Here is a 25,335-nt window from a genome sequence, read left to right as displayed (position 1 = left end):
GAGTATGACGGCTCTCCTCTAATGCCCAGGGAGCGCCGTTACAAACTCCCATTAGACAGCTCTGCAAGTGTTATGTCAAAATACGTTTCTTAGTCACAGTATGGATGAGCAACAGTCTTAATTTACTCCCATTACAGTCGTTAATGTACTTCCGAAAAGTTCTAAATAAAAATGTACAAGCAACAAAAAAAATAAAACTATTCGTTTCCCCCAAGCACAGGTCGAAGTCTACAACAGTTCAATACATTGGAGGTGTCGAATGGGTAATTATTCGGTTGCTTGTGCATTCTTATTTTTTTTACAATTGGAAGTACATACTGGCCGTAACGGGAGTAAATTAAGATAGTTGCTCAGCAAAACTCCATATTTTGTGAGTAACAAACATATTTTGACATTAAAATTGGAGTTGAATTGGAGCTTCCTAGGCGTTAGGGACATTTCTAAGACACAGATACTGGGGCACATACATAACAATAATAATAAACCTCCTGGCTTGTGCCACTGGCAGTGGGAAATAGGAGTGTTGACATACTGCCCTTTAAAACAAGTTTCAAACCCCCAGAGCACCCAACAAGAGAACTTGGGAGGAAATTAAAGTCAGCATTAAAGGAACAGTTGAGAATGATCCATGAGAAGATTGAAGCTCAAAAAATTGCTGAAATGGCTTTGGCTGAAGTGAGAAGTATCCTGGACAAAGAGGAGGAAGAGAGACAATTGGTCAATGCTCTGGAACTCAAGAGGCAAGAGGTGGCCCAAAAAGCCCAGGAAATGTTAGAGGCTCAACTTCGAGAGAAAAGAGAACAAGAAGAGAAAAGAGAGGCTGAGAGAAAAGCACAGGAGCAAGCCGGGAAAGAGAGGCTGGAGAAAGAGCAACTGGAGCAGTTGGAGAGAGAAGAGAAAGAGAGGGAAGCTGAGGAGAAGGCAGAAAAAGAGCAATTGGAGAAGGAAAAGCTAGAGAAAGAGAGGATAGAAAAGGAGAAGGCAGAGCTGGAAAGGATGGAGAAAGAGAGACTGGAAAAGGATCGAGCAGCCAAAGAGAAAGCAGAAAAGGAAAGACTACAGAAGGAACGGGTCGCCAAAGAGAAAGCAGAAAAGGAGAGGATTGAGAAGGAACGGGTCGCCAAAGAGAAAGCAGAAAAGGAGAGGATTGAGAAGGAACAGGTCGCCAAAGAGAAAGCAGAAAATGAGAGGATTGAGAAGGAACGGGTCGCCAAAGAGAAAGCAGAAAAGGAGAGGATTGAGAAGGAACGGGTCGCCAAAGAGAAAGCAGAAAAGGAGAGGATTGAGAAGGAACGGGACGCCAAAGAGAAAGCAGAAAAGGAGAGGATTGAGAAGGAACGGGTCTCCAAAGAGAAAGCAGAAAAGGAGAGGGTTGAGAAGGAACGGGTCGCCAAAGAGAAAGCAGAAAAGGAGAGGGTTGAGAAGGAACGGGCCGCCAAAGAGAAAGCAGAAAAGGAAAGGATTGAGAAGGAACGGGCCGCCAAAGAGAAAGCAGAAAAGGAAAGGATTGAGAAGGAACGGGTCGCCAAAGAGAAAGCAGAAAAGGAGAGGCTTGAAAAGGAACGGGTCGCCAAAGAGAAAGCAGAAAAGGAGAGGCTTGAAAAGGAACGGGTCGCCAAAGAGAAAGCAGAAAAGGAAAGGATTGAGAGGGAACGGGTCGCCAAAGAGAAAGCAGAAAAGGAGAGGATTGAGAAGGAACGGGTCGCCAAAGAGAAGGCAGAAAAGGAGAGGATTGAGAAGGAACGGGTCACCAAAGAGAAAGCAGAAAAGGAGAGGATTGAGAAGGAACGGGTCGCCAAAGAGAAGGCAGAAAAGGAGAGGATTGAGAAGGAACGGGTCACCAAAGAGAAAGCAGAAAAGGAGAGGCTTGAGAAGGAACGGGTCGCCAAAGAGAAAGCAGAAAAGGAGAGGATTGAGAGGGAACGGGTCGCCAAAGAGAAAGCAGAAAAGGAGAGGATTGAGAAGGAACGGGTCGCCAAAGAGAAAGCAGAAAAGGAGAGGATTGAGAAGGAACGGGTCGCCAAAGAGAAAGCAGAAAAGGAGAGGATTGAGAGGGAACGGGTCGCCAAAGAGAAAGCAGAAAAGGAGAGGATTGAGAGGGAACGGGTCGCCAAAGAGAAAGCAGAAAAGGAAAGGATTGAGAAGGAACGGGTCGCCAAAGAGAAAGCAGAAAAGGAGAGGATTGAGAAGGAACGGGTCGCCAAAGAGAAAGCAGAAAAGGAGAGGATTGAGAAGGAACGGGTCGCAAAGGAATCTGAAAAGGAGAGGATGGAGAGAGAAAGGGTAGCAAAGGGATCTGAAAAGAAGAGGATGAAGAGAGAAAGGGTTGCGAAGGGATCTGAAAAGAAGAGGATGGAGAGAGAAAGGGTAGCGAAGGGAAAGGAGAGAGCAGAGAAAGAGCAACAAGCCAGAGAGTTAGCTGCTAAAGAAAAGGAGAGAGTGGCGGTAAAAGGACACTTTGTCAAAGAAAAGACTGCAAAGGCCAAGGTTGAGACAGAACAGTTACCCAAGATAGACAGAGAACAGTTACCCAAGATAGACAGAGAACAGTTACCTAAGGTGAAGGCAGGGAAGGAGAGAGCAGAAAAAGATCCTCTACTCAAAGAAAAGATAGAAAGGGAGAGAGTTGTGAAAGAGAAAAGAGCCAAACAAGCAAAAGAGGAGATGCCAGAGAAAAATGCAAACAACTTCACAACTACAAGCAAGAAGGAAAAAATATTGGCTATACAAGATCTTCTGAAGCCTAAAGCCACCAAGGTGAACAAGAAATGGAGCTTCACAGGATGATGATCCTTCAATTACAAAACCGACAACTATCCCCTCCTCCCTAAAGGCACTTCTGTAGATCTGCAGGGATTGGAAAGAGGTAAGCAATGCAGTGCTTCACATTGTCCTTCTGATAGGCTGGATGGATTCTCTGACATATTGCCATGTTTCCAACCCCTTCAGATCTACACGTGTCTAATGAGGAGGGGCTAGGAATTGATTTACATTTGAGCCAATATAATCGATGGTGCTGAATTTAAATTCACGTTCATGCCAATGCTAAATATGTTATGGCTGGTCTGTGGTGATCTGTGATAATCAACTTTGGTTTTGGTCTTCGGTTCTTACAAATCAGAGCCTTGTCCTCCCCCTTTTGGTACGTTTTTATGGCACAATACGAATGATTGATTGATTTATTGGGAAAAATATGCACTGAGTACAACCCAGCGGATAACATGTTATAGAGATTCCACTTGTGTCCAACATGTACCCTGATATATATTTACACATACATACATACATACATGCATACATACTGTATAATCATTACAGAAAGATGGGTACCGGCACACTGATAAATGCTCCCATAGATACACCTGCGGAAGCATTCATTAAAATTGTGGGAGCATTCATTAGTGTGTGAGTCTTTCTTTCTGTCTTTCTTTCATTAGTGTACGTTCTGTACCCTTCACCTGCAAGTCACTGAATAAACTACTTTGAAACTAGTTACAATGCAATATTATGCCATTTTGACATTTGTGTGTTTTACTGTATTTCTTACATTGCTACAAATGTTAACATCATCCTATCACTTTCTAACATAAGTGTTAATGTCCTAATAATGTCAAAAGATATTGAATTATATACAGACTAAAGACAAAGTATGCTCATTGGCTTGAAGTGATTGGTTTTTTTTTAGATTAGAAAATTTACCAGAATATTTACCTGAGGTGCTGACTTGCTGCACCCTCGACAACTACTGTGATTATTATTATTTGACCATGCTGGTCATTTATGAACATTTGAACATCTTGGCCATGTTCTGTTATAATCTCCACCCGGCACAACCAGAAGAGAACTGGCCACCCCTCATAGCCTGGTTCCTCTCTAGGTTTTGGCCTTTCTAGGGAGTTTTTCCTAGTCACCGTGTTTCTACACCTGCATTGCTTGCTGTTTGGGGTTTTATGCTGGGTTTCTGTACAGCACTTTGAGATATCAGCTGACGTAAGAAGGGCTATATAAATACATTTGATTTGATATTTATGTTAGGGCCAAGTGTCTGTGGGTTTTCGTTCCACCCTTGTACTTGTTTGATGAATTCAGGTCACTAATTAGTAAGGAACTCCCATCACCTGGTTGTGTAGGTCTTCATTGAAAGGAAAAAACAAAAACCAGCAGACACTAGGCCCTCCATGGAATGAGTTTGACACCCCTGGTATAAGGTGTTTCTCAGTGAGTTCAAATGGCTAGCGTAAATTTGCATTGCCACACAGATTTGCAAACGAGTGCTATAAACTGGGTGGTTCAAGCCCTGAATGTTGATTGGCTGACAGCCATGGTATATCAGACTGTATACCACAGGTATGACAAAACATGTATTTTTAATTACGTTGGTAACCAATTGATAATAGCAATAATGCACCTCGGGGGTTTGTGGTATATGGCCAGTATACCACGGCTAATGGCTGTATCCAGGCGTTGTGTCGTGCCTAAGATCCACCTTTAGCCGTGGTATATTGGCCATACACCACACCTATCAGCTGTCTTTCTTTCTTTCATTCGTTTTGAATTGAATCAAATTAGTCTTTCTACTCTTTGCTTGCTTTTCAGTTATATGCTAGTTAAATGTTTTGTGTTAACTTGATAGGTGTTTTTGTATGATGACAATAAGATTTACTTTTGCTTTCTGAAAAATCTTCAGTATGGCCTGGGCACTTCTTTACATATTACTTGAAACATCTCATGAAACAAGGCCGTAGCTACATTTTCTTTTCGTAAAGACTTGATGATGCAAGTGTGAAACTCTGTTTGAAACAACATACCAACTTCTTGGGGTACTCTTTTTGTCATTTACCAGTTGTAAATGGTACCTTTGCTGTATTTTGTTACTGCTGTAAAGTTAATATTTAGAAATTGCATGACAGAAAAAATACTACCTTTTTAAATCTTTGTTTTTATGTTTGTGTCTGTTGTTTGAAACAGCCTTGGTGTATTTTCATAAAATGATGTAGGCCTTTTCTTGCTTTGGTGAAACTAAAATCTCACTAGGTACTGGCTTTTGTCCTAAAGCCACTTTGATTATTAAAGAGCTTTCCTCAAATTGGCGTGTGTGCTCTTTCAATAGCAATAATAACTATCTATGGCAACTTTCTGTTACGGTGCGTGAATGAGGACCCAAAAGCGAATCAACTTAAACAGAGCTTCTTTAATTACCAAACATAGGTAGGCTCAGATGGACCGGCAGATTCCGACAGGACAGGACAAGGTTACAGCAAACATGACGACAGTCTGGTTCAGGCATGAATGACACAAACAAACAAGAATCCGACAAGGACAGGAACAAAAACAGAGAGAGATATAGGGACCTAATCAGAGGGAAAAAGGGAACAGGTGGGAAACGGGGTGACGAGGTGGTTAGGAGGAGACAAGGCACAGCTGGTGGAAATTGGGGGAGAAAAGGTAACCTAACAACGACCAGCAGAGGGAGACAGGGTGAAGGGAAAGGACAGAGACAAGACAACATGACAGTACATGACAGTACCCCCCCACTCACCGAGCGCCTCCTGGCGCACTCGAGGAGGAAACCTGGCGGCAACGGAGGAAATCATCAATCAGCGCACGGTCCAGCACGTCCCGAGAGGGAACCCAACTCCTCTCCTCAGGACCGTACCCCTCCCAGTCAACTAGGTACTGATGACCACGGCCCCGAGGACGCATGTCCAAGATTTTACGGACCCTGTAGATAGGTGCGCCCTCGACAAGGATGGGGGGGGGGGGGGGAAGACGAGCGGGGGCGCGAAGAACGGGCTTAACACAGGAGACATGGAAGACCGGGTGGACGCGACGAAGATATCGCGGAAGAAGAAGTCGCACTGCGACAGGATTAATGACCTGAGAGATACGGAATGGACCAATGAACCGCGGGGTCAACTTGCGAGAAGCCGTCTTAAGGGGAAGGTTCTGAGTGGAGAGCCAAACTCTCTGACCGCGACAATATCTAGGGCTCTTAGTTCTACGCTTATTAGCAGCTCTCACAGTCTGCGCCCTATAACGGCAAAGTGCAGACCTGACCCTCTTCCAGGTGCGCTCGCAACGTTGGACAAAAGCCTGAGCGGAGGGGACGCTGGACTCGGCGAACTGAGATGAGAACAACGGAGGCTGGTACCCGAGGCTACTCTGAAAAGGAGATAGCCCGGTCGCAGATGAAGGAAGCGAGTTGTGGGCGTATTCTGCCCAGGGGAGCTGTTCTGACCAAGACGCAGGGTTGCGAAAAGAAAGACTGCGTAAGATGCGACCAATAGTCTGATTGGCCCGTTCTGCTTGACCGTTAGACTGGGGGTGAAAGCCGGAAGAGAGACTGACGGAAGCCCCAATCAAACGGCAAAACTCCCTCCAAAATTGAGACGTGAATTGCGGACCTCTGTCCGAAACGACGTCTGACGGAAGGCCATGAATTCTGAAAACATTCTCGATGATGATTTGTGCCGTCTCTTTAGCAGAAGGAAGCTTAGCAAGGGGAATGAAATGAGCCGCCTTAGAGAACCTATCGACAACCGTAAGAATAACAGTCTTCCCCGCTGACGAAGGCAGTCCGGTGACAAAATCTAAGGCGATGTGAGACCACGGTCGAGAGGGAATAGGAAGCGGCCTGAGACGGCCGGCAGGAGGAGAGTTACCGGACTTAGTCTGCGCGCAGACCGAACAAGCAGCCACGAAACGACGCGTGTCATGCTCCCGGGTGGGCCACCAGAAACGCTGGCGAATGGAAGCAAGCGTACCCCGAACGCCAGGGTGGCCGGCTAACTTGGCAGAGTGAGCCCACTGAAGAACGGCCAGACGAGTAGGAACGGGAACGAAAAGAAGGTTCCTAGGACAAGCGCGCGGCGACGGAGTTTGAGTGAGTGCTTGCTTTACCTGCCTCTCAATTCCCCAGACAGTCAACCCGACAACACGCCCCTCAGGGAGAATCCCCTCGGGGTCAGTGGAGGCTACTGAAGAACTGAAGAGACGAGACAAAGCATCAGGCTTGGTGTTCCTAGAGCCCGGACGATAAGAAATCACGAACTCGAAACGAGCGAAAAACAGCGCCCAACGCGCCTGACGCGCATTAAGTCGTTTGGCAGAACGGATGTACTCAAGGTTCCTATGGTCAGTCCAAACGACAAAAGGAACGGTCGCCCCCTCCAACCACTGTCGCCATTCGCCTAGGGCTAACCGGATGGCGAGCAGTTCGCGGTTACCCACATCATAGTTACGTTCCGACGGCGACAGGCGATGAGAAAAATACGCGCATGGGTGGACCTTGTCGTCAGAGAGGGAGCGCTGAGAAAGGATGGCTCCCACTCCCACCTCTGACGCGTCAACCTCGACAACGAACTGTCTAGAGACGTCAGGTGTAACAAGGATAGGAGCGGATGTAAAACGATTCTTGAGGAGATCAAAAGCTCCCTGGGCGGAAACGGACCACTTAAAGCACGTCTTGACAGAAGTAAGGGCTGTGAGAGGAGCTGCCACCTGACCGAAATTACGGATGAAACGACGATAGAAGTTCGCGAAGCCGAGAAAGCGCTGCAGCTCGACGCGTGACTTAGGGACGGGCCAATCAATGACAGCTTGGACCTTAGCGGGATCCATCTTAATGCCTTCAGCGGAAATAACTGAACCGAGAAATGTGACGGAGGAGGCATGAAAAGTGCACTTCTCAGCCTTCACAAAAAGACAATTCTCTAAAAGGCGCTGGAGGACACGTCGAACGTGCTGAACATGAATCTGGAGTGACGGTGAAAAAATCAGGATATCGTCAAGGTAAACGAAAACAAAGATGTTCAGCATGTCTCTCAGGACATCATTGACTAATGCCTGAAAGACAGCTGGAGCGTTAGCGAGGCCGAAAGGAAGAACCCGGTATTCAAAGTGCCCTAACGGAGTGTTAAACGCCGTCTTCCACTCGTCCCCCTCCCTGATGCGCACGAGATGGTAAGCGTTACGAAGGTCCAACTTAGTGAAAAACCTGGCTCCCTGCAGGATCTCGAAGGCTGAAGACATAAGAGGAAGCGGATAACGATTCTTCACTGTTATGTCATTCAGCCCTCGATAATCTATGCAGGGGCGCAGAGACCCGTCCTTCTTCTTGACAAAAAAAAACCCCGCTCCGGCGGGAGAGGAGGAGGGGACTATGGTACCGGCGTCAAGAGCTACAGACAAATAATCTTCGAGAGCCTTACGTTCGGGAGCCGACAGAGAGTATAGTCTACCCCGGGGGGGGGTGGTTCCCGGAAGGAGATCAATACTACAATCATACGACCGGTGTGGAGGAAGAGAGGTGGCCCTGGACCGACTGAACACCGTGCGCAGATCGTGATATTCCTCCGGCACCCCTGTCAAATCACCAGGCTCCTCCTGTGAAGAAGAGACAGAGGAAACAGGAGGGATAGCAGACATTAAACATTTCACATGACAAGAGACGTTCCAGGAGAGGATAGAATTACTAGACCAATTAATGGAAGGATTATGACAAACTAGCCAGGGATGGCCCAAAACAACAGGTGTAAAAGGTGAACGAAAAATCAAAAAAGAAATGGTTTCACTATGATTACCAGAAACAGTGAGGGTTAAAGGTAGCGTCTCACGCTGAATCCTGGGGAGAGGACTACCATCCAGGGCGAACAAGGCCGTGGGCTCCTTTAACTGTCTGAGAGGAATGTCATGTTCCCGAGCCCAGGTCTCGTCCATAAAACAGCCCTCCGCCCCAGAGTCTATTAAGGCACTGCAGGAAGCTGACGAACCGGTCCAGCGTAGATGGACCGACAAGGTAGTGCAGGATCTTGAAGGAGAGACAGGAGTAGTAGCGCTCACCAGTAGCCCTCCGCTTACTGATGAGCTCTGGCTTTTACTGGACATGAAGTGACAAAATGACCAGCAGAACCGCAATAGAGACAGAGGCGGTTGGTGATTCTCCGTTCCCTCTCCTTAGTCGAAATGCGGATACCTCCCAGCTGCATAGGCTCAGCTCCCGAGCCGGCAGAGGAAGATGGTAGTGATGCGGAGAGGGGGGCATCGGAGAGCGCAAGCTCCTTTCCACGAGCTCGGTGACGAAGATCAACCCGTCGCTCAATGCGAATAGCGAGTTCAATCAAGGAATCCACGCTGGAAGGAACCTCCCGGGAGAGAATCTCATCCTTTACCTCTGCGCGGAGACCCTCCAGAAGACGAGCGAGCAAGGCCGGCTCGTTCCAGCCACTGGAGGCAGCAAGAGTGCGAAACTCAATAGAGTAGTCAGTTATGGATCGATTGCCTTGACATAGGGAAGACAGGGCCCTGGAAGCCTCCTCCCCAAAAACAGATCGATCAAAAACCCGTATCATCTCCTCCTTAAAGTCCTGATACTGGTTAGTACACTCAGCCCTTGCCCCCCAGATTGCCGTGCCCCACTCACGAGCCCGTCCAATAAGGAGAGATATGACGTAGGCGACACGAGCAGTGCTCCTGGAGAAAGTGTAGGGCTGGAGAGAAAACACAATATCACACTGGGTGAGGAACGAGCGGCATTCAGTGGGCTCCCCAGAGTAACACGGCGGGTTATTGATTCTGGGCTCCGGAGATTCGAAAGCCCTGGAAGTGGCCGGTGGATCGAGGCGGAGATGGTGAACCTGTTCTGTGAGGTTGGAGACTTGGGTGGCCAGGGTCTCAACGGCATGTCGAGCAGCAGACAATTCCTGCTCGTGTCTGCCTAGCATCGCTCCCTGGATCCCGACGGCTGAGTGGAGAGGATCCGAAGTCGCTGGGTCCATTCTTGGTCGGATTCTTCTGTTACGGTGCGTGAATGAGGACCCAAAAGCGAATCAACTTAAACAGAGCTTCTTTAATTACCAAACATAGGTAGGCTCAGATGGACCGGCAGATTCCGACAGGACAGGACAAGGTTACAGCAAACATGACGACAGTCTGGTTCAGGCATGAATGACACAAACAAACAAGAATCCGACAAGGACAGGAACAAAAACAGAGAGAGATATAGGGACCTAATCAGAGGGAAAAAGGGAACAGGTGGGAAACGGGGTGACGAGGTGGTTAGGAGGAGACAAGGCACAGCTGGTGGAAATTGGGGGAGAAAAGGTAACCTAACAACGACCAGCAGAGGGAGACAGGGTGAAGGGAAAGGACAGAGACAAGACAACATGACAGTACATGACACTTTCATACAATATATTGTAGCCCAATCCCAACGTGTTTCATATGTACAGTACCAGTCAATGTTTGGACACAACTACTCATTCAAGGGTTTTTCTTTATTTTCTACTATTTTATACGGAGACTTGATTACACACAGGTGGATTGTATTTATCATCATTAGTCATTTAGGTCAACATTGGATCATTCAGAGATCCTCACTGAACTTCTGGAGAGAGTTTGCTGCACTGAAAGTAAAGGGGCTGAATAATTTTGCACGCCCAATTTTTCAGTTTTTGATTTGTTAAAAAAGTTTGAAATATCCAATAAATGTCGTTCCACTTCATGATTGTGTCCCACTTGTTGTTGATTCTTCACAAAAAAATACAGTTTTATATCTTTATGTTTGAAGCCTGAAATGTGGCAAAAGGTCGCAAAGTTCAAGGGGGCCGAATACTTTCGCAAGGCACTGTATAGACTTGGTCTATACAGACAGGTCCAAATAGGGCTATCTTCTGTATATCACCCCTATCTTGTCACAATACGACCAATTGGCTCAAAATCATTAAGAAGGAAAGAAATTCCACAAATTAACTTTTAACAAGGCACACCTGTTAATTGAAATGCATTCCAGGTGACTACCTCATGAAGCTGGTTGAGAGAATGCCAAGAGTGTGCGAAGCTGTCATCAAGGCAAAGGGTGGCTACTTTGAAGATTCTCAAATATAAAATATATTTCGATTTTTTTGGTTACTAGATGATTCTATGTGTGTTATTTCATAGTTTTGATTCGTTCACTATTATTCCTCAATGAGTAGGTGTGTCCAAACTTTTGACTGGTACTGTATGTACTATATGTTCTTCTCTTGAGTAGTAGTAGTGACCTATTAACTCAGATTGCCAACAGCCGTGATGTGTGATTAATTAACTGTCAATGTTGACATTGCTTAGGGCAGGCCAGGACTGTGAAGGGTCCCCTTAAAATATCCATCCAATAATCCAAACACCATGAGGGGGCGTTAATAGTTCCGAATGTCATGGAGTTGAAGATGCCATAGATTCTGCTATGGGACTGATGGTCCATGGAAGTATTTCCATATACCTGTTGGATCAGGCACTGTTACAACAAACTGTAAACCCCAGTCAGTTGTATTCATGTGACTTCTTTCATTTCCTTTTCATTGTCCTCAGTCATTTATTTACTTCATTTTTTAGCCTTTCTCTTTCCTCTTTGGTCATTATCACTTCTTGGAAAATGCACCTTATGTATGTTCTCAAATCATATTCTTGTTCTCAAGTCATATTCCTGACAGTTGAAATTGATAGTCTTGTGAAATGCAGTTATTTTTTGGATTGGAAATTCTAGAGCTGTGTAGTGGTGAGAAATGGGCAATTTTTTTGACATAATGTTTCACATGCCCACATGAACATTTCCAAACGAACAGGAGTGAAAGAGAGGCCGGTTTCTCTGGTGCAGAAGGAAGCCAAGGAAGAATCTGCTGTGGAAGAACAAAGTAAGAACACACCTTATTGAGACAGATTGGTACCTGCACTGAATCCCACAAACTTAAATGTCCCTTAACATTTGCATACAGCCAGGTATTATCTTCTGTATAGCACATACCCAGACATGCTCTTCCTACTCCAAAAACACAGATGCATAATGTGAGCGACAATGAGGATGTGATGTCAAAGATGCCTGTGGACATATCCTCACCAGTATTGTTGGGGGGGGGGGGGGATTAGGGTGGCTGTAAAGGTCACTCAAATGACACCCTCTTGGCATATGGACTTATTTGTTTTCAGAAAAGGCATTTGTCCTGTCCTATAGCTAACCATCCATTGACCACATATTCTCAGTTGATCATAAAAACATCTTAAAAAGCCACCAAGGGTAGAATAGGTGCGCTCGGATTAGCTCATCCAACGTACTGGGTGGGCGGGGTTTACAGTAGGACCAATGAAATGACCCACAACCTGTACACACATTCTCTAGTCTGGTGGTGGTGTTTGGTCAGAGACCATCACTGTAGGAAGATATTTGAATGAAAAACATATGCATGACTTCCGGCCGGCAGAATCCCATAGAGCTACAATGACCAACTACTATGGGGTTGTGCTACACTGCCTGGACAAACAGTCCAATAGCAAAGTAACTTGTGATTTGTATCTTGAAGATCAGTAAAACTCCCCCTTAAGACCGATGCGTTTCGACAAACATGGCTTCATAAGGATATAGTCCTTGGCCTAAACTAATGTCCTTTAATTGTAAAATTCAACTTTTAGCCGAGCCCATTGTGGAGGAAGTCATCCAGACAACAGAGGGGACTGAGGAAGAAGGTCAGCTTCCACCGAACCCATCACAGGAGCAGCAGGCCCCTGAAGGTGAGAGTCCGGACGCAGTGGGAACTACCGCCAAAGCAGAAGATGCAACTGAGGAATCTTTTGAGGGGAAACTGGCGGTTGAGGCAGGATCGTTTGAGGCTGAGGCTGCTGTCCAGGTAGAGGAAAGTGAGTACCACTCTTGAAACATTGTTCATCCTTCTCCCACCAAGAATACAAAGAGTACCAGTATCACCTGGTAAATATTGCCACGGCTCATACCAACTGCTGTTCCATTTCCTCCAGGTATATCTATGCACTATCCCACCAATGTGCCCATCTGTTGGGGAAACAGTTTGAGGGGAGATGCGTACTGTGTCCCTTCATAAAAATACATTCTGTTGCTGTGCTTCATTACAGATTTATCCATTAAGTTTCGTGTGACTGCTTATCCTGAGGGGAATGCAATCAAAAGCTGCTATTGCATAAACCTGCTTGGCCCAGTGCCCCGTCTCATTTTCCAATTAGAAACGTTGGTTAAATAGGCCCTGGATGTTGATTTGGGGGCCATGAAAACCACATGAACAAAGAAATTGCAATTGGGTTGGTCAAAAAGAAAAGCAGGGACCACCCGAAAAGGCAGCAGGAGCGTTTCTCAAGCTGAATGGCAACTGCACCAACTCATGCGACAACCTTAAAGGGGCAATCTGTATTTCAGTAACAAAGGGTTTTATAATAACAAAGGGTAACACCACGGTTTATGTATGTGTGTATGTATGTTACATTACAATGTGTGTTTGGAACTCATTCGCACATTCATACTTACATGAGTCAGTTTTGCATGACATTTGTTTAGAGGATGAAATCGATGCCATTAACATGAAAGGTAAGATATTCGGTATGTTTTGATTATTCATTGGCCAAACACAGAGTTTTCTACTCTGTCCTTCCTTGCCTTCTCCTTGATTGACTGGTCTTAACTGTGACCTTGCATTTACCAGTAAGCATAGCTTATTGCAGTGTGTTTGTTAGATGTTTTGAATGGTCTGTGAATAGTTAGTTAGGTTATTTATGAAGTGTCTTGCAGAAGAGTCAAAGCAATTTACTGACCGGCCAGGCTCCCAGGAGACACGGGAAGCAAGTGTGCTACACACACACACACACACACACACACACACACAAACACAAACCAATGTGTTATCTTTGATCAGTCCTCCTTAACCATGTACCAGATAAACATGCTTATATGGCACTGAAATCAAATCTTTAGTATGATTACAATTGCAATACAATGCAGAGGCTGAATCAGTCCCAGAACCAGAGGCTAACGTAGAATCTGTTCCGGAACTGGAAACTGTCCCACAACTGAAAGCTGCAGCTGTCCCAGAACTGAAAGGTTAGGAGTATAACAAGTCTTGTACCATAGTCTTAAACCATTGTTTTTTTAAAGGAACACTCTCAGCTAGAGCGCCTGTGTCTCATTGAAACGAGGCAGTACTGACTGTGCTGTACCTACTTGCCTGTGCATTTTGATTTCTTGCAGAGGAGCCAGTGGCAGCAGAGGAGAAAACAACACAGGAAGATTCAGAAGGTGGGTTTACCAACACACGTTAGAACAGACATAATCACATCGTATGCCAACAGTTAAATCCATTAGGGTTGGCAGTCAAAAAACATGGGACTTTAGGTACTCTAGTGGTACTCTGATGCAGACCAGGCTATTTTGTAGAGTAGCCTTATATACCTCAGATCAGCCGTATACAGCTGCTGTTGACAGGCAGGCTTGACATGGTGGCGGCTCAATGTAGCTGTCACATGTAGCTGTGTATGTAATTATAGCACCTGTGGGCGTTTCCCAGTGCTTCCAGTCATTCAAGGCCACCTCAAAGGCCACTTATGTGACTGTCATTTCTAAGGAGGGCTTCACCTGCAGGTCTGTGTGAGTTTGTGCGTTTTTCCATTTGGTTTTACAAATGTTCCGGCTTCCTTTTTGGGTGGTTCTTGCTTTGATTTGTGACTCAAGCACTAGGAAACTGTGATATTGGCTGCTGAGAGTGCATTTGTGTCACTGATTGACACAAATGAGTTGGCTCTTAACCGTGGAGTTCGATGTTCAATAGAAGTGGTGTGTAACACCACAAGACTAGGTATCAAAGTCACAGTTTCTCCTAATAAGCCTTGACTGATATACGACCCATCAGCACCCTCTTCTGGTTATTAACTGCACGGGCAATGTTGTGGTGGGAGTAACCCTGCCTATACAGCAGTAGGGAAAACATTGTTCTGAAGTTGGAAAGTGGGGTGCAGTTTGAAAAGCCCCACAGATCCCTGGCCTATGGTATTTATCCATTTGCCTGGTAAATTGTGACATAACCACTCTTCTCATGTCACTGTTCTGAAATGTAAGCTTATTCCTGGTTGCGTCTGTTTCATTTTAATCTGAGATTTGTAAAATATGAGTAATCCATACAGTCACGTGTAAAGCAGACCTCTACAATTTCAAGTTTCTAGTATTTCAGAGTGTTACTGCTGTTGACGTCATGATTTTTGTCACTAAATTGGTGAGCACTAGTTTATTCTCTATCCAATCTTTTCTATAAACCTTTTGTGTTTTCTAAGAAAGTCATTATGCTTTTTAAGCCAGACGTGTTTTTGGGGGTCAAATGTGTCTTGCTTTATCGTGTAATGTTTTTTCCACCATGCTTTAGTTTGATAAATCTGAAAAAGCTTTATTTAATATTTATTTGCGCTGCTACTGTGTGTTGATAGCATTCATAGCGTTCTTCTAGCTGCCATTTTCTTCCCTTCGGGTCATTCCACCTCAAAAAGCACAGGAAAGAGGATTTCGACACCCACCATTTCCGATTGTTCTGAAATCGTTTCAGTAGTTAAAAACAGATGAGATGAGCATTCCTGCAACATTGTTTTGTGGAAATAGAATTTGATCTCTAAGAAATTTAAGCTAATTGATTGCACCCAAATTGGAGATTTTAAATTATAGGACTCATATAATATGCAATAAAAATAGTACCCGATATCTGATTTGGTACCCAAATTCTAAAAAGAAATAAGACAAGGATTCCAGAGAAATGGTCCAAATCCACCCACGGACCTCCGACACCCCACACCAATCCCACCCCAACAATGAGTATCAGTTCTCTATGTCTGACAAGTAGTATGGAGCTGCGGCTCAGAGTATTGTTTCTTTATTCTATATAATGCATTCTCAGTGAATTTGGTGATGGGTTTTTTTTCTGTTCAGAGAAATTTGTCATTAGGTTTATGTCCCGGTTCTGACCACTAGATGGTGCTGTTCCTTCTATTAGGTAAAGCACATTTTACCATGATGTATACCATGTTAATGATATCTGAGTGAGAGTGCCTGCGTTCTCGGTCGTATTCAGCCATGATTACTACAAGTTTAGATGACTGGCTAGACTAACTGACCAATCTAAACATTGTTAGCTGACATGGCTGATTGAGTGACTGTCAGTGACTGACATAACAAGAGAAAAAGTACTGATGCACAACCAAATTTCGAAATTGCACCCTGTGTATTCTACTATTCTAACTCTAACCACTAAGTTGAGACCCTGAGTCAGTTCATAAAAAATATATATATATACAGTACCAGCCAAAAGTTTGGACACAACTATTCATTCCAGGGTTTTTATTTTATTTTTACTATTTTCTACATTGTAGAATAATAGTGAAGACATCAAAACTATGAAATAACACATATGGAATCATGTAGTAACCAAAAAAAGTGTTAAACAAATCAAAATATATTTCATATTTTAGATTCTTCAAAGTAGCCACGCTTTGCCTTGATAGCTTTGCACACTCTTGGCATTATCTCATCCAGCGTCATGAGGTAGTCACCTCACCTGGAATGCATTTCAATTAACAGGTGTGCCTTGTTAAAAGTTAATTTGTGGAATTCCTTTCCATCTTAATGCGTTTGAGCCAGTCAGTTGTTGTGACAAGATAGGGGTGATATACAGAAGATAGCCCTATTTGGTAAAAGACCAAGTCCTTATTATGGCAAAAACAGCTCAAATAAGCAAAGAGAAATGACAGTCCATCATTACTTTAAGACATGAAGATCAGTCAATACGGAACATTTCAAGAACTTTGAAAGTTTCTTCAAGTGCAGTCGCAAAATCCATCAAGCGCTATGAGGAAACGGGCTCTCATGAGGACCGCCACAGGAAAGGAAGACCCAGAGTTACCTCTGCTGCAGAGGATAAGTTCATTAGAGTACCAGTCTCAGAAATTGCAACCCAAGTAAATGCTTCAAAAAGTTCAAATAACAGACACATCTCAACATCAACTGTTCAGAGGAGACTGTGTATCAGGCCTTCATGGTCGAATTGCTGCAAAGAAACCACTACGTAAGGACACCAATAAGAACAGGACTTGTTTGGGCCAAGAAACACAAGCAATGGACATTAGACTGGTGCAAATCTGTCATTTGGTCTGATAAGTCCAAATTTGAGGTTTTGGTTCCAACCGCCGTGTTTCTGTGAGACTCAGAGTAGTTAAACGGATGATCTCCACATGTGTGGTTCCAACCGCCGTGTTTTTGTGAGACTCAGAGTAGTTAAACGGATGATCTCCACATGTGTGGTTCCCACCGCTGTGTTTTTGTGAGACTCAGAGTAGTTAAACGGATGATCTCCACATGTGTGGTTCCCACCGCCGTGATCCATGGAGGAGGTGGTGTGGCGATGCTTTGCTGGTGATACTGTCAGTGATGTTTTTTTTAAATTCAAGGCACACTTAACCAGCATGTCTACCACAACATTCTGCAGCGACACACCATCCCATCTGGCTTGTGCTTGGTGGGACTATCATTTGTTTTTCAACAGGACAATGACCCAACACACCTCCAGGCTGTGTAAGGGCTATTAGACCAAGCAGGAGAGTGATGGAGTGCTGCATCAGATGACCTGGCCTCCGCAATCACCCAACCTCAACCCAGTTGAGATGGTTTGGGATGAGTTGGACCTCAGAGGGAAGGAAAAGCAGCCAACAAGTGCTCTGCATATGTCTGAACTCCTTCAAGTCTGTTGGAAAAGCATTCCAGTTGAAACTGGTGGAGAGAATGTCAAGAGTGTGCAAAGCTGTCATAAAGGCAAAGGTTGGTTACTTTGAAGAATCTCAAATATAAAATATATTTTGGTTTGTTTAACACTTTTGTTTTGGTTACTACATGATTCCATATGTGTTATTTCATTGTTCTGATGTCTTCACTATTATTCTACAATGTAAAAAATAAAAAAAAACCTTGAATGAGTAGGTGTGTCAAACTTTTGACTGGTACTGTATATATAATACTTTGCTTTTACTTTGACATGTCGCAACCACCCATTAACATAAGTGGTTTGTGACCCATACTTTAAGAAATACTTACCTAATCGCAGGAACAGCACCATCTAGTGGTCAGAACCTGGTAATGTCTGGATGTGGGATGGGACATAAACCTAAACTTCAATGACTCATTTCTCCACAGGGGGAAAAAAACATCACCAAATTCATCAGAATACAACACATAGGACACATAGGATGAAGAAACAATACCCTGAGCCACAGCTCCATACTTCTGGTCAGACGTAGAGAACTGATACTGTATACGTGTTGTTGGGGTAAGATTGGCATGGGGCGTTTGGTGGCTTTTCACCATTTCTTTGGAATCTTTATGTCTTACTCATTGTTTAAAAAATGTGGTGGTCCAAATTGGATGTTATGTACTAGATTTATTGAATATTACATGAATCGTATAATTTGGGTGCAATCAATTAGCTTAATTTCTCAGAGATGAAATTATATTTCAACAAAATAATGTGGCAGGAATGCTAATCTTATCTGTTTCTAACTACAGAAATGATTTCAGAACAATCAGAGATGGTGGGTGTCATGGCTTGCTGAAATGACATGGAATGATCCTTTATTATGTCTTTCAGGAAATGCAGAGGACCAACCAGAGGATATGCTCCAATACAAAGGTACGTGTTCTTTTGTTATGGATTCCTATGGTGAACATGAGCTTTCTAGATGAGCAAGGGGTGACCAACCCTGCTAGAGAGCTAGCCTGCCGCAGGGTTTTGTTCCAGCCCTACTCTGACACACCTACTTATTCTACTAATCGGCTGAATCAGGTGTTTACGTGTAGAAATGGAGCAAAAGCCTTCACACACAGGATGGTTTGCCACCCCAGCACGGTAGTATTGTACTTATTCTCCTCAGTTGGCATTCGTGTTGCCCCACCTAGCCCTGCCACTGAAACTGTGTCTAGCTTTTCATTCTGAATACAGTCATTTAAATGTCTACCCACTGAGTCACAATGAGTGACGCATCTGGAAGTCCGTTTAGAGTTGAAAATAAGAGGGATTACAGTTTGGTCTGCAATTTTATTGAGAGACAACATTGTAATTTTCTGAGGTTGCACCCACCCACACACACACACATGTTGAGTGATACAACTAATAGCTCACTTTTATGACGTTCTGTTCTTCATTTCAGCCAAGAAGAAGAAGCCTAAACTCCTGAATACATTTGAGAAAACGATCAAGGCGGAAATTGACACGGCTGAGAAGTTACGTAAAAAGGTGGTCTTATGATGTCCTATTTATAACACTGTGTGATGTTTTTAATTAACATGCTCTTATCTTCAAAGTAAATAGATGAATCAATGCTGATCTGTTGTTTCCCATGTCTTGTTTCGCCACCCAGGGGAAAGTGGAGGAGGCTGTCCGGGCTTTTGACACTCTAGTTCAGCAGTACCCCCAGAGTCCAAGGTGTCGCTATGGGAAAGCCCTGGTGAGAACCACAGTCTAAATACTGTAGCATGCCATTCTCCTGGTTTATTTTTAACTGATTAAACAAATATTAACCCTTTATCAAGTTAAACACTAAGTGTGTTTATCAAATCTTAAATAATGTTTACTATGGTCCTAAAAAATGGGTGAAATGTTCTGGGGCCCATTATGTATGTCCAGGCCGAAGATGACCTGGCAGAGAAGATGCGCAGCAACGACATGCTGCAGAAGGCCCTCAGCACGTACAAGGAGGCGTCAGAGCTGCCCAACGCCACGCCTGACCTCATCAAGGCCACACTGAAGAAACGGGCCGAGCGTCAGCAGTTCTTAGGTAACCTACAGGGCCAAGCGTGCTGGAGTGCCTACACACACACACAAATTACACCGTACATTTTTCTTGTGTACTTAGTTTGAAGACCATTGCGCGACTCCAATTGTCATTTGGTAAATTGGTTGTTGTAGTGGTTGCCTTTTCGATTTAATTTAGTATTTAATATAATTCATTCAGTATTTTGAAATACTTTCTCTAATTGAGATTACTGGGGATTGTGGTTGTGTGCATAGAGTGTGTTGTGACTCCTTCCCTCTCTCTCTCTCTCTGGTGTAGGTCGTATGAGGGGTGCCTTAGCCACGTTGGAGAAGTTGGTACAGATCTTCCCTGAGGACATGGCCCTGAAGAACGATCTGGGTGTGGCTCACCTGCTCATCGGAGACAACAAGAGCGCCAAGAGGGTCTACGAGGAGGTGAGCCGTGGTCCAAGTCATCACCACTTTGGGGTTTCCAAGCATTTTTTTTCTTCTGGGAAATAATGTGTTGAAAATTTAGTGATTTTGCTTTGCAACACATCTTCACCTGGTCTGCTTCAGTAAACACATTACTAACAGAATTGTAATTTGCAAGATTACATGTAAATGGAATGTATCTAGCATGACATTTTCAGCAGGGAAATGTCAATGAGTGTCACGATTGAATGTTTGATTAACAATTGACGATTTCTAAATGATGTGTCCCCTGGTAGGTGTTGGCCATTGCACCAAGTAACGGCTTTGCTAAAGTCCATTACGGCTTCATCCTCAAATCAGAAAATAAGATAGCAGAGAGCATCCCATTCCTCAGGGTAAGTACTGTAACCAATCATGCTCCCAAAGATTCGAACCACTCTTTTGATCCTGAAACCACTCTCTCTGCACTGAAACCCGTCTCCCTGCACTGAAACCCCTCTCCCTGCACTGAAACCCCTCTCCCTGCACTGAAACCCCTCTCTCTGCACTGAAACCCCTCTCTCTGCACTGAAACCCCTCTCTCTGCAATGAAACCCCTCTCTCTGCAATGAAACCCCTCTCTGCACTGCAGGATGGTTTGGAATCAGGGGACCCTGGCACAGACGACGGCAGATTTTACTTCCACCTCGGAGACGCTTTGCAAAGAATGGGAGACGACAGTGTGAGTTAAGATCAAACTCAGACACCAAGCTTACACCAATACTGACTCCACACCAGCAGTATTCACTAGATACATGTAGTAACTTCACAGAGTATGATATCAGTATGACTTATCGTGATAGTATTTTTCCTCTGACAATAAGATAAAACAAGAGTATTTCAATGTACCTTTTATAATATGAGTTCAAATGCGTTGGTTTTGGAATACTACAAGCACAATGGTCTTCTCCTCTTCCAGGCCTACAAGTGGTATGAGAGAGGGCACCAGAGAGGTCACTTTGCCTCCGTATGGCAGCGATCTCTCTACAATGTGGACGGTCTCAAAGCCCAGCCATGGTGGACGCCCAAGGACACTGGCTATATGGATCTAATCAAGGTAATGTAGATGATGACAACTTGTCTCATCTGTTTGTCTTTTCTCCCTGATAGTCACAGAGTTCTAGAGGGAGCACGTCCTCTCTTTTCCTTTGATCTGTTCTGTGACAGCGTGGGCAGAAACATGGAGGGCTGTCTCCCATCTTAAAATAGTCAATTCTTCTTCATTTTAGTTTTGACCTGGTGTAAAGCTGTGCTTGGACTGACCATAGAGATATAATAATATGAATAATGTGGGTCTATGTCATAGACCCTGGAGAGGAACTGGAGGACCATTAGGGACGAGGCCCTGTCAGTGATGGATAAAACCACCGGCCTCTTTGTTCCAGAAGAGGAGAACCTCAGAGAAAAAGGGGAGTGGGGCCAGTTCACACTCTGGCAACAAGGTAAACCAATCAAACACTTCACAACTAGCAACTGGCAAGTCCCTATGTCAGAAATACACTAAATGTAATTGAATGGAAATAATCCTAAGTATAGGTTTAGTGATGTCTGAACCTGGCCTCTAATTCCTTGTTTCTCTTCTTCTGTTCCTTGCAGGCAAGAAGGCAGGGGAGTCCTGCCACAGTGTTCCAAAGACCTGTGGCCTGTTGGAGCGCTACACAGAGGCAACAGGCTGCAAGAGAGGACAGGTAGGTCACCCCACCACAGACGTGACAGACATGCCAACTATCAGACAGATGGACAGACAGCCTGGTCCTGCAGGCTCCTACTGGAGATAGATACAAAGGAAGGCTATGTTACGCTCACTGATATTTCTCTCAATTTCTGTTGTAAAAATAGGAAATGTTTCTTGTTTTCTTTTAGGTTTTCATATATTAATTGTCGGAATGCATTTTTTTAAAAACATAATTCATATTTCATTTCAACTCTTTTCACTTTCTCTGGGTGTATGACTGTCTCTCTCTCTCTCTCTCTCTCTCTATTTCTCTCTCTCTCTCTCTCTCACTCTCTCTCTCTCTCTCTCTATTTCTCTCTCTCTCTCTCTATTTCTATATTTCTCCATTTCTCCCTGGGTTCCAGATCAAGTTCTCGGTGATGCAGCCTGGTACTCACGTCTGGCCCCACACGGGGCCCACAAATTGTCGCCTGCGCATGCACCTGGGCCTGGTCATCCCCAAGACAGGCTGTAAGATCAGGTGCACCAACGACACCAGGTAACATCTTCCACAGCCATCAACGTCATCCCCTTGTTACATCTAACAACATCACCCACTTGTTAGTTCTTGGTACAGTGTAAGACTGACCATTTGAGTGCTCTGTACTTGATTGTCACTCAAGACCAAGTGTAGCTGAAAAATGTTTGAACTGTTATGTCGATTTTGTGGACTGTCAGTCCTTGCATCCATAGCTCTGTCTGCGAATTTGAGTGGTTACATTTCCCCAGCCCCAACCCTCTCAGTTTTATACCAAACTAACTCGAGGAGCTGCCATTAAATAAAAAATCATGCATGTGGCTTCATTAAAGCTAGAATTCTTAGTTGTTACATCCACTTTTCTACTCATTAATTAAGGATATAAACCCATAGATTTTTGAAGATTAGAACTTATAAATGCCTCTTTCGTATAAACTGTCGTACCACATCAGAACCCAAAATATACGCTTGTTTACCTCCAATGTTTGCAAACAATGTAAGTGTAAACAAACACTATATAGCTTCAAAACATGGTTAAACAATCATTTTGATATCATAGATGGTCAGTCCCTGTCTATAAACTTGAGAGTGGTTCCATTTCTCCAGGCCCATCCCTCAGCTTTTTACCAACACAGAGCCGTGGTGGCACTTTATTGTTTCAATTAAGGACTCTAGCTTTAACACAAAGGCTATGGTCTCTGCTGTTCTCTTCCAGGGCTTGGGAGGAGGGGAAAGTGCTCATCTTTGATGACTCCTTTGAGCACGAGGTGTGGCAGGACGCCGACAGCTACCGGCTCATCTTCATCGTGGATGTGTGGCACCCCGAGCTCACCCAGTACCAACGGCAGACTCTCTCCCCCATTTAAAGAATGTATGGTAAAATTACTGACAGATAGACTGTCACCTACTGGAGTGCTGGGGTTAACACTCATAAGAACGGAAGGGTCCATAGTATCTGGTCTCTGTCTGTCCACACATTCCTTCACATTCGGCCATTTTAGGTCAAAGGTGACAAATGTGACACTTGCCCTTGCTCAGTCAAGGACTTCATTTTGGAACCGTCTAGAAGAGTTACTGAAGGCCTTGTCAGATTGGAAAAAGCCTTAGTGACACTTTGGAACACTGACTGCTAACTGTGGTACTCACCAACTTGGTTTTTAGGCCAAAATGTGGACTTACGGTAAGGTGTGGGTTTAATATCACATAGGCTGTGTTGTAAATGTATCACATGTGCATTCTTGTTTTTCATTAGTCAACCAAAGTGCCATGTGTCTGAAACATACCTAACATACAAACGGTAACTGAACAAAACTTGAGTATTGCAGCTAGTGAGTTTACTGTTGTATAGTTACTGATATCATTTCTTAAAGAGATCGTTTTCCTGGTTTTTATCCCAATCTTAATCTTTTTCTTTCCTCAAGAAAAGTTATTTGATGATTTTCATGTTCAAGTCTTCAAAAACGTGAGGTAAGAACACAAATAAGATTAGAGTAACACGGAAAACTATCCCGTTAAGATGTTGCTAAGCTAGCTAAACCTCTGCTAGCTGTTGTTTCTCTAACACTTGATTGGTTATTACACATATCTTATTGCATGTAATGATCATGCATTAACTTCATGTTACTTCCATAGCTTTATACAGTAATCTGCATCTTACTTTATTTTGGGGTTCTATTTTTAGTAATACAGAAACACTGCTTATTAGGTCATTCCATTTCACTCGTATGATTTTCGCATGTCACTTTAGATTAATGGATGGGACATCACAATGCCAAGAATGTTTTTATTGCAGAATTAATATTGTAAAAAAACATATTTTTGTACGCTGACATATTTTCAACTGTGCCTTGACCTGGGAGAACACACAGCCCATTATACTCAACAGGCTTGTCTTTGTAATTTAAAGTCCTGCCAAACTTGTGTATTTACATTCTTAAATGTATCAAATATGAACATTTTGACTGAAGGCATATATTTTGTACATGCATAACATTTGAATGTTTTATAAGATGCTAATTTACCTGTGTAAAAGTTAGGCAGGAGCATGTTGAATGTACACCAGTCTTGTCACACTGCATTCCAAACCTGGGTCAAAAACATACAGTGCCTTGCGAAAGTATTTGGCCCCCTTGAACTTTGCGACCTTTTGCCACATTTCAGGCTTCAAACATAAAGATATAAAACTGTATTTTTTTGTGAAGAATCAACAACAAGTGGGACACAATCATGAAGTGGAACGACATTTATTGGATATTTCAAACTTTTTTAACAAATCAAAAACTGAAAAATTGGGCGTGCAAAATTATTCAGCCCCTTTACTTTCAGTGCAGCAAACTCTCTCCAGAAGTTCAGTGAGGATCTCTGAATGATCCAATGTTGACCTAAATGACTAATGATGATAAATACAATCCACCTGTGTGTAATCAAGTCTCCGTATAAATGCACCTGCACTGTGATAGTCTCAGAGGTCCGTTAAAAGCGCAGAGAGCATCATGAAGAACAAGGAACACACCAGGCAGGTCCGAGATACTGTTGTGAAGAAGTTTAAAGCCGGATTTGGATACAAAAAGATTTCCCAAGCTTTAAACATCCCAAGGAGCACTGTGCAAGCGATAATATTGAAATGGAAGGAGTATCAGACCACTGCAAATCTACCAACACCTGGCCGTCCCTCTATACTTTCAGCTCATACAAGGAGAAGACTGATCAGAGATGCAGCCAAGAGGCCCATGATCACTCTGGATGAACTGCAGAGATCTACAGCTGAGGTGGGAGACTCTGTCCATAGGACAACAATCAGTCGTATATTGCACAAATCTGGCCTTTATGGAAGAGTGGCAAGAAGAAAGCCATTTCTTAAAGATATCCATAAAAAGTGTCTGTTAAAGTTTGCCACAAGCCACCTGGGAGACACACCAAACGTGGAAGAAGGTGCTCTGGTCAGATGAAACCCAAATTGAACTTTTTGGCAACAATGCAAAACGTTATGTTTGGCGTAAAAGCAACACACCATCCCCACTGTCAAACATGGTGGTGGCAGCATCATGGTTTGGGCCTGCTTTTCTTCAGCAGGGACAGGGAAG

At 43.9% G+C, this 25,335-nt stretch overlaps 1 protein-coding gene across 28 annotated transcripts in view; it reads left to right on the top strand.

Moving 5' to 3' along the window:
* Nucleotides 1-24,308, top strand: part of LOC139367020 (aspartyl/asparaginyl beta-hydroxylase-like) — a 44,374-nt gene extending 20,066 nt beyond the window's left edge. For 17 of the 28 annotated variants that reach the window (XM_071104883.1, XM_071104879.1, XM_071104894.1 and 14 more), the window contains one exon: nucleotides 563-5,080. In XM_071104883.1, coding sequence (XP_070960984.1) covers nucleotides 563-2,787 — 2,225 coding nt within the window. In that variant the 3' untranslated portion in view covers nucleotides 2,788-5,080. Of the gene's footprint in view, nucleotides 1-562; nucleotides 5,087-11,600; nucleotides 11,670-12,441; nucleotides 12,667-18,443; nucleotides 18,486-19,002; nucleotides 19,089-19,212; nucleotides 19,300-19,478; nucleotides 19,630-19,905; nucleotides 20,043-20,317; nucleotides 20,417-20,652; nucleotides 20,743-20,979; nucleotides 21,118-21,366; nucleotides 21,503-21,656; nucleotides 21,749-22,139; nucleotides 22,274-22,967 lie in introns of those variants that run through there. The other 11 variants (XM_071104896.1, XM_071104892.1, XM_071104888.1 and 8 more) reach the window with 8 other exon arrangements.
* The last annotated feature ends 1,027 nt before the right edge of the window (nucleotides 24,309-25,335 follow it).

Source organism: Oncorhynchus clarkii, chromosome 15 (genome assembly GCF_045791955.1).
Source record: "Oncorhynchus clarkii lewisi isolate Uvic-CL-2024 chromosome 15, UVic_Ocla_1.0, whole genome shotgun sequence".
Taxonomy (NCBI): Eukaryota; Metazoa; Chordata; class Actinopteri; order Salmoniformes; family Salmonidae; genus Oncorhynchus; species Oncorhynchus clarkii.
Note: the sequence above shows the minus strand (reverse complement) of the source record. Positions and strands in the feature narration are given on the sequence as shown.